Consider the following 13681-nt stretch of genomic DNA (forward strand, 5'->3'; position numbering starts at 1 on the left):
CATTGTGTAGTCCGAATGAGTTAGTTAGAAAAACCAGCAATTCATGTACTTAAAAAAAAACTTTCGTCCTAAAGTTAAATATCGGTATATATAATATATAAATTTGTTCTTTCAACGAATACTTTAGTAACTCATTGTAGATAGGAGTGAACGTGCTCAGAGGCCGGCATCTGTTGGCTCGCTCTATTCGACTCGGTTCGAATCGAGTTTGGTTTCTGGCCTCAGTTCAGCGGCAGCGTTCGAGAGAGTCGGTCGTTTTTATTCACGTGGAAGTAAAAAAAAACGTTCCAAGCTGCGCGCGCTCCATACTGCGACCAATACAGGTGTATCTGTGTGAGCGTTGGTAACAGCCAGCACCTGAGTGTGAGTGTTAACAAAGCGGCGGGCGTGTTTGTGTGTGTGTGTGTGCGTGAGCCGTCTTTTTGACGTTATTACGCTACCTGGCCTACCTGGGCCTGTGACTCAAAAACGGTCATTTCAGCTGCGTTACGTTTTTTCTCGCTGGCTTTATGTTTTTTTTTCGTTCCTATATCTTGCTACCTTTTCGGGGCGTTGGCTAAGAAAGTTATTTTGTGAGTGAAACATTGAAATATCGCGATACGAAGATGGTGGCAGTGGTAATGGTTGGAAAATCGCGATTAGATAGTGAAATGAAGGCTAGAAGCCGCAACAAGTTGCCACGGCAACGTCATCAATTGGAGCATAACTGTAAAAAGTAGTGAGATTAAAACACAGAGAAAAATATAATACAATATAAATGAAAACTAAAGAGTTAACTTGTCAACTTAGTGATCGTTCTTAAGGAATAAGTTAATAACAAATAAACAAATGTGTTTATAGAGACGTAATATGAATAAAAATATCAGTGCCATTAAATACAAATTCACAACAATGGATATATAAAATGATCAAATGAAACAACCCCAATTATTTCACTCAAAGTGCCTGTTTCTTTCCGTGTAGCATCAGCAACAAAAACAGCAACACCTGTGCAGTGGGCCAACACACACAGATACAAAACGCACACCAGAAGCATTCATACCTGCGCTTCACTTTCAGCGTTATCGTTGCGTTTTATTTGTTTGCTTCGGTGATTGCGAAAAAATAAAGAAAATAATCTAAAAAGTGGTACTACGAATCCATGATTCACTCACTCACTACTCAGCGACAAACAGAACGACAACAAACGAAATTTCGACACGAAATTTGATATGAAAGTTCCCAGCCAGTCTCGAGTTTGGAAACTAAACTTGGCGCATTTTTTGTGCAGGCGTTTGCACTTCCGTAAATTAATAAGAACCCCTTTTCTAGAGGGTTCAGCAGCAATCGAGGAGTAACTTGAGGCGTCCGCAAGCAGGTTAATGCACTGCACTCACACAGGGGTCTCGTATCTGTGTGAGTCCTTGTGCCAGTTAGCAAACAGCCGCCGTCAAGATGATAGCATCAAAGAAGATCCAATGCAAATATCCATTACATATGATCAGCGGTTTTTTTTTCACTAACTAAAATTAAAATTTGATATAAATAATATTTTTAAATTACTGATACATTTAACTTTCGGCGTTGCCTTACTTACTCTTCGAAATAATAGAGTCGTCGTAATTTTTTTTTTAAGAAAATTATACTTAATAAATATTATTCATAATTAAATATTGACATGAACTCTTAATAATATTTATAAAATTTAATATTTAACATTTTAAACGATTCAAAATTCAAAGCGTACAAAAGTGTTAGACTCTATAAATGCAATTCATTAGCTTGGAACTTTTCCCAAGCGTTTTATTTAATGCTAATCTATGCTTCAGTAACTTAATTAAAAAATTTGTTTTACTTTTTCTATATATTAAAAACAAACTTAATGATGAAAGTAAGCAACTCATATTTTATGGTGTCATATTTTAATGATCATCATTGTATATGTACATGTTTTGTAACCGGGGTAACGACATCAAAGTTGCATCGATACTGCATTATAACTGAATAACTGCCAATAAAGAAATTCAAATTTTAACAGTCTTTAAAACTACCAGGTGTTTCTTCCTTCTGACTTTTTCTTTTGTTGCATTTTTACATGTGCCAAAAAGTTGGAGCTAAAGGAAATACCTTGCATTATTTAAATTAATTCAGTTTTATTTACGGCTTAAAGCTTTGTTTCTTTTCTAGTTGAATTACAATTTAATAATATGTTTATCATTGGTGTATTTGTACACATTATTGAAATACACGTATACTTACGAGTTTCTATTTTCTCTGTGTAATTTGTGTAAACTCTTTATAGCCAAGTTGTCTATCCGTATGAAATAACAGATGTTAGAGACTATAGGTTGTAAAGGTACGAAATTTGATTGCAATGCAATTGTTTTAAATTTAGTTAAAATTACAGAAAATTAGATACTTGTGTGAAGATGTACTTTGTCAATTTGAATCCAATCTTATCATCTACTTGAACTGGACTTATGGGAGTTTTCAAACCACAAAGACTCTTTCTCGCTTGCCTAGCAGTGACTATCGAACCGAGGTTTTAAGATGGGACGGTCTAAAATTAAATTTTTAACAAATTTCAACCTAAATATTACTACACATTCAAAATATATAAAAATACAAATAATTAAACATAAATGTACTTGTACACATTGATAAAACTTTGTTAACATTTGAAAAATGTTATCAGAAAGTGCTCCCTCCAACATCAACCAGAAACACTTGAACTTGTTGGAACTTCAACAATCCCTTTTCTTTCTTGCTACCCTAGTTTTCCCCTTCGCGTTTGGTCCAATTTACACCGATGACCTTTCTTTGCTGCAATTAACCCATTGACGCCGATGCCAGCGCCCCAGACAATGCACACACGTAATCGCTCCCCATTGGAGTAACTCCCGATCACATTGCCACCAAATTGAAGTCGCACTTTGTGCTGTAACTTATTTTTAGCGCATTTTTTCGAGCCAACATTCAAACGGGTTTGAGTGGGTCTCTCGGCTTTTTCTAATGCCGGAGAGTCAAGAAAATTCAGCGAAACAACGTCATGGAAAACCAGTTTGGTCACTCTTACTCGTACCCAAAGCCGAGATCTGTTTTTATTCTGTTTGTTTATACATTTATGGAGTTGAAGATTTGTTTGCTTGGGGAAGCCAAGGCGAAGATCTTAAACATTTCTGATACTTTACTTTACGGAATTTTGAAACTGTTAAGCGCTTTTGATGATTCATAGAAATTTGGAACCAAGAAGGAATACTGTTTAGTCAGCAATTTTAATCAATTTTTTATGTTGAATAGCTTAATTTACTTTGAGAAATGTTATATTCTGATCTATTTTATTAACTTGAAATAAATGTTATTATTTTATATTTTAGATAGCCATGATGCACATATTAAAATATCGCGACAAGTTAAGTTGGCTTGTGGCCCTTCTCATTTTAATTTGCATCTGTCTTGGCCAATTTGCTGAGGCTCAAACTAGGGACCCCAGATTTTATTCACGTCCCGGCGTTGACTATCATTGGCCCAATCCAGGCGATCCAGACTACAGGTGAGTCAAGGTAAATACCGTGTCTTATCATTTTTGATAACCCAAGTCACTTCCTTTCAGAACTTACACGTTCAACGATCGACGATATGGTCATTATCAGCCAAATGGTTTCGGTGCCAACTATCCGGGAAGAAATCCACCCGGACAATATCCGCAGGGTATGCCGAACGAGGATCGTTTTCGATTTGATCCGGTAATAATAGTTTCTTAATGATCATACTTTTATTTATCTAAAATCGCTTGCTTTTTTGTGATCACTGTATTGATCGGTTCACCTAAACCCCAACTTGCTCTTAATTAATTAAATTCTTTGACACGAAAATCGGTCATCTATGGTTAAGATCTTAACCGGGGCAATCTTTGGACGAACAATGACCAGTCATTGAGAGATGGGGAGTTCACCCCGATCATCAGATCGCTCCAATATCAAAGCAATAATCTTAATTAAGTTTCCATGCCATCGCGAGTGGAGCCAAAGGCGACTTAATCAATTACACATGTTTCCCATTCGCTGATCGGCTCACTGTCCCCCACTTTTTCATCCATGGAATGGTGCTAATGATTCCCCTTCTCCGCAGAACGACCCCAATGCACGGACCCAGTTCCCGGGAGTTTTGGCCGGTTGGCGAGAGGATCTCCAAGGCAAACAGCGTCGCGACTCGTTGACCCTGGAACGAGATGTATTTGTGACCACCAACTATGGTCAGGTGCAGGGCTTCAAGGTGTACATGTATGACAATCCTGATCCCAAGTCCTTCTACCGTCCCTATCACTCCACGGTGGACCGTGTGATGGGCGAGTGTTCCGCCTTCCTGGGCATACCCTATGCCCTGCCGCCCACTTTCGAGGGTCGGTTCAAGCCACCCCGCATTCATCGTGGTTGGCAATTGCTCCAGGCAGTGGATTTTGGACCCGCCTGTCCCCAGCCCGTGCGATATACGGGAGCCACCAAGGGAGTGATGGACATGGACGAAGATTGCCTATACTTGAACGTGTATTCACCCAAGGTAAGGCGGATTTTAGAATAAGGTTTTAAAAGAATTACAATTATCCTTATTCTTATACTCGTTTTTTTCCTCTAAAGACTGGAGCTGGCGTGGCCCAAAAATACCCAGTGATGGTGTATATTCATGGCGGCGAGTTCATCCGCGGAGCTTCTAACCTGTTCCAAGGCCACGTTTTGGCCTCCTTCTACGATGTTGTGGTGGTCACACTGAATTACCGCCTGGGTGCCCTGGGATTCCTCTCCACGGGGGATGAGAACTCGCCCGGAAACTACGGTATCCTGGATCAGGCAATGGCCCTGCGTTGGGTCCACGACAACATCGAGTTCTTTAACGGCGACCGTGATTCGATTACGCTCTTTGGCCCGGGTGCTGGTGGAGCCTCTGCCGGTCTGCTGATGGTGGCGCCAAGGACACGCAATATAGTGAAGCGAGTGATCGCCCAGTCAGGATCAGCACTAGCGGATTGGGCCCTGATCCAGGACAAGTACAGGGCAATGAACACGAGTCGAGTACTTGGCCAGGTCCTAGGCTGCTCCATCGAATCGTCATGGAAGCTGGTGAACTGCCTGCGCACTGGCCGCAGCTTCTATGAGCTGGGAAATGCCGAGTTTGATCCCCAGGTGGGCAGTTTTCCTTGGGGTCCAGTGCTGGATCACAACTTCACGCTGCCCGGCGATGACTGGTATGAAGGCTGGAGGGAGCGGGACTGGCGGTTCCTCACCCAAACACCTGAGACCCTCATTCGGGCTGGCAAGTTCAACCGGAACATCCAGTACATGACGGGCGTGACCACTCAAGAGGCAGCCTTCTTTGTGGCCCAAAACGAGTCCCTTGGTCCGTACTATGAACTCGATGGACGCTTCTTCGATCAGAAGATACGCGAACACGTCTTCCGATACAACTACACACTGAACCCCAATGGGGTGTACGAGGCCATCAAGTACATGTACACATTTTGGCCCGATCCCAATAATAACACCATCATCCGGGACCAGTACATCAATATGTTGAGCGACCTTTACTACCGGGCACCGGTGGACAAAATGGTCAAACTGATGCTCGAGCAGAAGGTGCCAGTGTACATGTACGTCCTAAATACCACTGTTGAAGCTCTAAACCTGCCACAATGGCGCAAATATCCACACGACATCGAACGATATTTCCTCACCGGTGCCCCCTTCCTGGACACCGAGTTCTTCCCCAAGAAGGAGCACCTGCAGCGCAACATGTGGACGGATAACGATCGCAACATGAGCCACTTCTTCATGCAGACCTACTCGAACTTTGCCAGATACGGGTGAGCCCTTAAGAAAAGGCCTTAACTGATAGTTACTTACTTGGTCAAACCCTCTTTCCAGCAATCCGACGCCCCAACAGGTCCTGGGCATGCACTACCAGCGGGCCTATCAGGGCGAAATTCGTTACCTAAACATCAACACCACTTTCAACTCCTCCATCCTTCTCAACTATCGGCAGACGGAGTGTGCCTTCTGGACTCAGTATCTGCCCACGGTGATCGGGGTCCTGGTGCCCACATATCCGCCCACCACAGAGTATTGGTGGGAACCCAAGGAGCCTCTGCAGATTGCCTTCTGGAGCATGTCGGTAACCTGCTTCTTCCTCATCGTGCTGGTGGTCATCTGTTGCATCATGTGGCGTAATGCCAAGAGGTGAGTGAAGGGATAAGAAAAACGTATTTAGTAAGATAAAACTAAACAATATATGTGTATTTATATAAATTTATCAATCCTTATAAATTATAATTCCATAGACAATCCGATCGCTTCTATGACGAGGACGTCTTCATAAACGGCGAGGGCATTGAGCCAGAGCCGGAAGCTCGGGGCGTGGACAATGCCCACATGGTGACCAACCACCATGCCCTGCGCTCCAGGGACAACATCTACGAGTATCGTGACTCACCATCCTCCAAGACACTAGCCAGTAAGGCGCACACGGATACCACCTCGCTGCGCTCGCCAAGCTCACTGGCCATGACCCAAAAGTCCAGCAGCCAGGCATCCCTCAAGTCGGGGATCTCGCTGAAGGAGACCAATGGCAGCCTGGTTAAGTCCAATGAGCGGGCAGCGACGCCGCGATCCCAGCCAAATGGAAATGGCAACGGACCAGCGGTCAAGGCAGCGGCATCTGTGGAGGAGAAGCGTCTGCTGCAGCCCCTCTCCAGCACACCGGTGCCCCAGCTCCAGGCGGAGCCAGCGAAACGGGTCCCAGCAGCGGCCAGTGTCTCCGGCAGCAGTCGAAGCACAACGCCCGTGCCCTCCGCCCGGAGCACCACCCACACCACGACAGCCACGTTGAGCTCACAGCCAGCGGCACAGCCCAGACGCACCCAACTGGTGGAAGGTGTGCCGCAGACATCCGTCTAAGTAACCGCTCTCTAAGCGCGGGATGCGCTTAGAGAGTACGCCGAATCGTCCAATCACACAGCCTGGAACCAGGAAGTAAAAAAGCAGGTAGGTTCAGTGTTTGTTAAATAATAAAATCCAAGTTTAAATGCAACCATATTCTTATGAGAAACTTAATTAAATATTTTATTTATTTTACAGATCTTTCTGGGAATCCAATTTAACAAAATTTTTGCATAAATTATATTCTAAGTTTATGTTTTAGGACGTTTTTTCAAACAGATCTTTAAGATCTCAGTTTTGAGTTGTAAGTTTTAGAAACCAATTTTCTTAAGTTTCTTAAGTTCACTGTAAGTTTTTTTAAGTTCGATAACCCAACGAATACAAATCCATATCAGACATTCCATAGCCTTAGAATTGACCATTAAGTGTACATATAAAATAAGTTTTAATAAATATATGTAAATTAGAAATGTTTAGATAAGCTTAAGGCAAATAATTGTTCATATAAAAAAGGTCATTTCAAAGAGATTAGCTAGACAAAGTTTGTATTGAAGTTTATTCTAATATTCTGTAACTAAAATTATAATATTAAGACGATACACATAATACAAAATCATAATTTCTGTATATTTATATTAATCAGAAGCAATTCCCTGCTCTCTGTAGTATCGAATCAAATCATCATATAAAGAGAACAAAACGTTGAGCTAAAATAATAATGACAAAAATTAAATAAAATATATTTAAATTATTTAAAACATACTTTATTTAAATTATCATAACTCTCCATAACTTATAGTTTATCATTAGAATTTAGCCACTCCCACACATCATCAAGAGCAATACCTAAAGTGCCTTCATTATTGTAAACGTCTTTGATGGATAAAACCTAGTTGTAACCGAATGGTGCCACCATCCGCGTGTGCCTTTCTTATATGTATATCTATATTTTATTATATATTTTAATTTTGTATATGTTTTATGTGTCGCATATAAGCCAATAATGACCATACAAATTCAGTGTGAACCGTCCAATAACTTTATGTTTTCATCCACATCGTGTAAAAGTTAGTTTTTTGTATATATCTCATAATTTTGCATGATCGAAAGCATATTGTATTTACATTTTATATGTTTTATATGTATTCTACAGTTAAGATTAATGTGTTTTGTCCCGAAATAAAAATTATAATGTAAATGTACTTGGGGAGCTGTCTTGTGATGTCTTTTAAATGTCTTCTTTTAGTTGTCTATTTTATTTCCTAATTTCGTACCAGGGATTTCAGAAAATTTGGATTCATCGATTTTTTATCGATATGAGACGAAAATCTCGATAAATTAACAAAATTTCTGAATTTTTTTAATTTAAACTTTACGATCTTTTCGATTTATTATGAACGATATATGAATTTGAATAGACTTTGACCTTTTTTAAATACTGACATACCTCTCTATTTATAAATTGTCTTAAAATAATGAATTAATATATTAATATAAAATATAATTGATAATGAGTGTTTTTTGCTGATGAGCTTTAGTAGTGGAAGCGAAAAATTCTGAATAAACAGCCGATAGACTTTTGCTATCTGGCATTAATGCATTTAAAGAAAACACTCACAAATTAATTTGAAACGGGGTTCTTATTTATTCTGGTATTTCGGTAGTCATATAAACATAAAATATACAAAGTAATTCCAGTTTTTCAACAATCCATAGTGGGACTGCCACCTCTTACACTAAAGTTCGTCCAACATAACTTTTTTGCTTATAAATGTATATAGAGGGTTTGCCAGTCTCTTCCTTCATAATAATTCCGACAGATTAACTTGGGTGCACATAAACTAGCTTTCTCTAAGGTCCTACAGATACAACGAGGCTGCGAATACTATGTCGCGCTTGAGCAAACGGATTCCCTCCGAAAACTTATTTTCCAGGTCCGTATTGCCGATGGTCTTGGAGGCCTGGCACATCTGCCGCAGCAGCTCCTCTAGTCGGCGCATGCAGCGAATGATGGAACCCTCAAAGATGTCGGTCATCTTGCAGACAGTCATGAAGCTGGAACCCTTGCACCAAGCTAGCACAACGTCCATCAGGAAAGGCTTGAACTTGTCCACATATGTGTCCTCGTCCAAATCAAGCTTACACTCGGTGGACACCTTGGCAATGCGTCGGGCCAGGTCCTGCATGGAGCGCAGTGGTCCCGATAGCTCTGTGGCGCTCTTGGGCGACTCGGCGGACTTCTCGTCACAGACAAAGCAGGAGAGCAGGGCCACCGCCTGAGGGGCAGTGAGTTCGTTGAACACGCCGTTGAAGATCATCTCTGTCATCAGGAGTTCGTCCGCAGAGCTCAGTTCGCAAGCTACGCGGCCCTTGAACTCGATGACATCACCCGGCTTGCAGTAGCCCATCCGGCGAAGTACACGTTTCCGGTGCTTCAGCTCCTCCATTTGCAACAAGCTCCTGGCGGCCTTCAGTTCGGCCTTCAGGTCGGCCAGTTCTGTCTGCAGCTTAACCTTGTCCTGGTAGCTACGATGAATTTTCTCCAACTCCGGCGACTGGTGCAGTGGATGATCCTCCAGCCGCTTTTCGAATTGGGCGATGCCGTCCACAATGTCCCGAAACTCGCGTTCCTTGATGTTCATGTCATCAATGGGATTAAGGACTGGCGGCCCCAAGGGAAACCGCTTTTTGGCCTCCTGGATGGTCTTAAGCACGGCTCTCCGATTGTCTGCACTGCGCAGATCGTTGGGGAAGTACACGCGGATCGAACTGATCTGAGTGATGAGTGTATTGGACACCGGAACCACTTCCATGCAGCCACGTTCGTTGGGCCGGCACGGCTCCGTGTCACCGGATTTGGCGGCCGCTTCGCTCACATGCAGCAGCACGTCGATGGTAACGCTTGGTTCATCCTTCAGGGGGTTTTTTCGTTTTTGGTCCTGCTTTTTAAAATTCAGAATGATGCCCCAATCGTATTCCTGTGTGCCTACAGCCACCTTTACCAGCCGACCGGGCTGCAGGAAGGGCAGCAAGTAATTTGGCTTTGTGATCCACTGTCGGAACTGCTTGCCGCGGAGATCCAGCTCGGAGCGAATGTGGTGATAGGAGGCAATATTGTGCTCGTCCTTAATATTCATCTTGTTCAGCTCTTGAGTCTTCTTCTTCACTTTCTCATGCAGTCCGGGGAGGGCGGCCTGATTCTGAAACTGGTAGAAACTCCGCTCCAGCATATATTCCGGATTGATCTCCTCCACGCGCAGCAGGTTCAACACCATGTTGTATGTAAGGTGAAAGGCAGAGTTAATGGGATCAGCCTTGCCCTGCACAATTTCTCGACCAACGGCCGGAGATACCTTCTCGTCAATCATCAGGATCACAATTCCCTTGTCATCCAAGCCGCGACGACCGGCACGACCCGCCATCTGGATGTACTCGCCGGAACTGATCCAACGGAAGTCCTTGCCATCGAACTTTCGGGGAGCTGTGAACAGCACCGTTCTGGCCGGCATGTTGAGGCCCATGGCAAAGGTTTCGGTGGCAAAGAGGGCCTTGATCAGACCCTCACCGAAGAGGATCTCAATGGTCTCCTTGAGAATGGGCAGCAAGCCGCCATGATGGATGCCAACACCTCGACGAAGCAAGGGTAGCACATTCTCCACCTGCGGAAGATGACGATCCTCCTCGCTGAGCACGTCCATGGCGTTATTGAAAACCTCGTCCACCAGCTTCCTCTCATCCGCCGAATTGAAGTCCAGCTTGGCCATCTGCATCGCATAGACCTCGCACTCCTTTTTGCTGAATGAGAAAATAATGACCGGAGCAAAGTTGCGCTCCATGATCATCTTGACGATCTTGAAAATGTTCGTCTGATCCGCATTCGCGCCTTTCATGCCGCCCTTGCGTCCCTTCTGATCGCCCTTGGCAGCCTCACCTATTGGAGGAGGGATTTAAGACATGGCAATCTGATTAATTAGAATTTTCCTACTCACCCGCAGTAGAAAGCACCGCCATTGCTGTGGTGAAGTTGTCCTCCTTGAAATGTCCCTTCTCGTCGACAATGAGATGGATGCCATCGCCACCGGCTGGGAACATGTAGTGCTGGAGCGGTGTTGGCCGGTAATCGGTATAGACGACATGACACGGCTGCTTGTGCAGGTGGCAAACCCACTCGGCGAACTGGCGGGCATTCGGAATGGTGGCCGAAAGGAACACATAGCGCACATTGTCCGGCAGCAGGATGAGGGTCTCCTCCCATACGACGCCACGCTCCTTGTCGCGCATGTAGTGAATTTCATCGAAGATCACCCAACCCACTTCGCGCATGATCTCGCTGCCCCGATAAAGCATGTTCCGCAGAATCTCAGTGGTCATGATCAGGCATGAGGCTGACGGATTGATGGTTACGTCGCCCGTGACCAGACCGACGTCCTTAAACTCGTCGGTAAACTCGCGGAACTTCTGGTTGGACAGAGCCTTGATGGGCGTGGTGTAGATAACGCGCTGCTTGGCGGCCAGCGACTTGGCGATGGCATACTCGGCCACAACGGTCTTGCCCGCCGATGTGTGGGCGGAGACCAGGACGCTGTGGCTGTTGTCGATGCACTTGATTGCCTCGCGCTGGAAGGGATCGAGCACAAAGGCGTATTCCTTGGCCGGCACACCGTTAAACGGCTCCAGGGGTATGAACTCCTGGTCGGGATGGACGGCCACCTCGTGTGTACACGATTCGGGTGAATCTATCACGTGGGTCACAATGCGCGTGCTTAAGGCCTCCAGGTTAGCCAAATCCTCCTCTTCTTCATCCTTAACGCCATCGTCCGCCTCCGCCTTCGACTCCTCCTCCATTTCCTCGCTGCTGACTTTGCCTTCCTGCTTCAGCCGCTTCGTGGGCTCCTCCTCGGTCTCCTCTTTATCGTCTGCCTTCGCATCACTCGCCTCATGTTTTTCCTTCACTTGGCGTTTGCTCGCCTTCTTCACGTCTTGGGTGCCGCCAGTCTCCGCCGGTTGCTTCAGCTCCTTGGTGAACGCCGGTGGAGGATCTTTAAGGCTCTCCGGTGCCACCTCGTTGAAGCAGTCAAAAAGCTCGTCAATGTCCATGCCTTTCTTTGCGCGTATTCTTTATTTTTAATAAACTATTTCAACGCACGCCGCAAAACATGTGAACCACCGATTGCCGATAACGCACGTTATACGTTTGTAGAAATTATCGATTATGGTTAGTGCTGCCAATTTCACTGGTTTAATGCGGGTTCTAGCTATTTCTAACTTAATATTTTAAAAGGGTGGGGCAGTCAGAGCAATATATTTTTAAATAATATTTAAATTTAGTAAAACTAAAGCTTTAAAAAAAATAATTAATTAAAAATAAAAAGAAGACTGTTTCAAATACATTTATTTGTATTTCCACTGCTTAAATCTCAATTACAACTAAAATAGCTAAAAAGTAGGCATTTCTTCCGAACTAAACAACGGCCACACTACCGAACAGCTGTTCTGGTTTTTCCATTGCACGGTGCCTGGTAAAATTATACAATTTGTTGCCGTTTTTAACAACAATTTCCGCAGAGTCCCAGAAACAATAAGCTAAAAATGGTGGCTGGTGGTGCCTCAGATACGGGCGGCGTGAAGCCGATGGCCATTGCGGGCCGTATGGTGCGCGAGCGGGAGCGCCTGATCGGTATGTCGCCCGAGGAGCGCGCCTGGCGCAAGAAGTGGCTGAAGGACCAGGAGCTGCACCACGGACCGCGCAAGGTGCCCGCCCTGGAGCTGGAGCTGAACAACCCCATTAAGCGTTTCTACCGCGCACCGCTGGACAAGGTCTGCAACATATTAACGCCAGTCCTGGTAAGTTTACGCGCTGAGCCCGCTTATGTAATCAAGACAAAAACGGGCTGAATTGTTCGATCTGAGGCGGATCTTAGGTACAGAGGAGTAACTGTTGCTTGCTGCATTTCAGGGCTTCCAGCGTGCGTACACGGTGCGCTTCTGGACCGGAAAGGCGCTCCTGGCTCTCACCGGAATCTACGCCACCGCCTACTACTTCAAGTACAATCAGAATGTGAGTAAATGGCGCTTATTTTGACTAGGAAGGTAGTTCGGGAGGTTTTAAGATCTCAAAGATATTTTTATTATGTTTCTCTGTCCTGTCTCTGCTCACAACGACAGATAAAACTTTACTGTACATTGTTAATCATGGAAATGTAGTTCTTATGTGTAAATGGATTGTCTAGTCTTCAGTTAAGGCTAGGTTTTGATAGATTGGCAATACTTACCCGAAGCTTATTTAAATATTATAGAAGTCTGAACAACTAACCAATAGGATATAATCTTAAACACCCATAATTCTTAAAGTAACTTTAAACTCAACTAAGAATAATGAGATCTAAGTAATTTTCCGATGGTTAACAAACTATCTAGTTTTATATTATTATACCCCTGCATTTTTAACATTATTTTAATAATAGAAATAACCGATAATATATTCCCCTCTTAGGATTGGACCCGCAAGGGCGGTTGGCGCGTGATTTCCTCCCGCAAGGCGTGCGTTCCCGGAGATGAGGGATATCCCAAGGTATCCGATCGCTCGGCGCCCTCCGATTACGCGGCCCGTGGTTTCAAGCAGTCGCCCGTATAGGCTGCAAATCGTTCTACTGCTGGCTTAGTGATTTTTCTTAAGTTTGAAACACGTAAATTAATGATATCAAAACAAAAATCGCAATAAATATGGAAACGAAAACACAGATGAAGACGAATGAGAAGTGATGGAGTGTGTG

The 13681-nt window shown here is 44.1% G+C and overlaps 3 protein-coding genes across 5 annotated transcripts; 2 read left to right on the forward strand and 1 right to left on the reverse strand.

The window, feature by feature from the left end:
- Positions 1 to 204: 204 nt before the first annotated feature.
- Positions 205 to 8110, forward strand: Gli (carboxyl ester lipase-like protein Gli). 2 transcript variants are annotated; one of them, XM_020954868.2, is made up of 8 exons: positions 205 to 363; positions 3357 to 3532; positions 3593 to 3725; positions 4111 to 4539; positions 4617 to 5836; positions 5898 to 6209; positions 6311 to 7013; positions 7107 to 8110. In XM_020954868.2, exons 2-7 carry the CDS (start codon positions 3363 to 3365, stop codon positions 6924 to 6926), a joined length of 2880 nt encoding a protein of 959 aa, XP_020810527.1. In that variant the 5' UTR covers positions 205 to 363; positions 3357 to 3362; the 3' UTR covers positions 6927 to 7013; positions 7107 to 8110. The 2 variants fall into 2 exon arrangements, with proteins under 2 accessions (XP_020810527.1, XP_086688174.1); XM_086832048.1 differs by having other exon boundaries at positions 216 to 363; positions 3361 to 3532.
- Positions 8111 to 8529: 419 nt separating this feature from the next.
- On the reverse strand, positions 8530 to 12109 carry Mtr4 (exosome RNA helicase Mtr4). Its single transcript, XM_020954543.2, has 2 exons — positions 10898 to 12109; positions 8530 to 10839 (listed from the first exon to the last, which is right to left on the reverse strand). The coding sequence occupies exons 1-2, from the start codon at positions 12003 to 12005 to the stop codon at positions 8768 to 8770; spliced, it is 3180 nt and encodes a 1059-aa protein (XP_020810202.2). The 5' UTR covers positions 12006 to 12109; the 3' UTR covers positions 8530 to 8767.
- A 173-nt stretch (positions 12110 to 12282) lies between these two features.
- ND-B17 (NADH dehydrogenase (ubiquinone) B17 subunit) lies at positions 12283 to 13648 on the forward strand. Of its 2 annotated transcripts, XM_020954769.2 has the most exons (4): positions 12283 to 12420; positions 12474 to 12752; positions 12865 to 12966; positions 13402 to 13648. In XM_020954769.2, the coding sequence occupies exons 2-4, from the start codon at positions 12498 to 12500 to the stop codon at positions 13540 to 13542; spliced, it is 498 nt and encodes a 165-aa protein (XP_020810428.1). In that variant the 5' UTR covers positions 12283 to 12420; positions 12474 to 12497; the 3' UTR covers positions 13543 to 13648. The 2 variants fall into 2 exon arrangements, with proteins under 2 accessions (XP_020810428.1, XP_086688176.1); XM_086832050.1 differs by having other exon boundaries at positions 12399 to 12752.
- The last annotated feature ends 33 nt before the right edge of the window (positions 13649 to 13681 follow it).

Source organism: Drosophila serrata, unplaced genomic scaffold, assembly GCF_035046125.1.
Source record: "Drosophila serrata isolate PLE 108 unplaced genomic scaffold, ASM3504612v1 contig_245, whole genome shotgun sequence".
In the NCBI taxonomy this organism is placed as follows: domain Eukaryota; kingdom Metazoa; phylum Arthropoda; class Insecta; order Diptera; family Drosophilidae; genus Drosophila; species Drosophila serrata.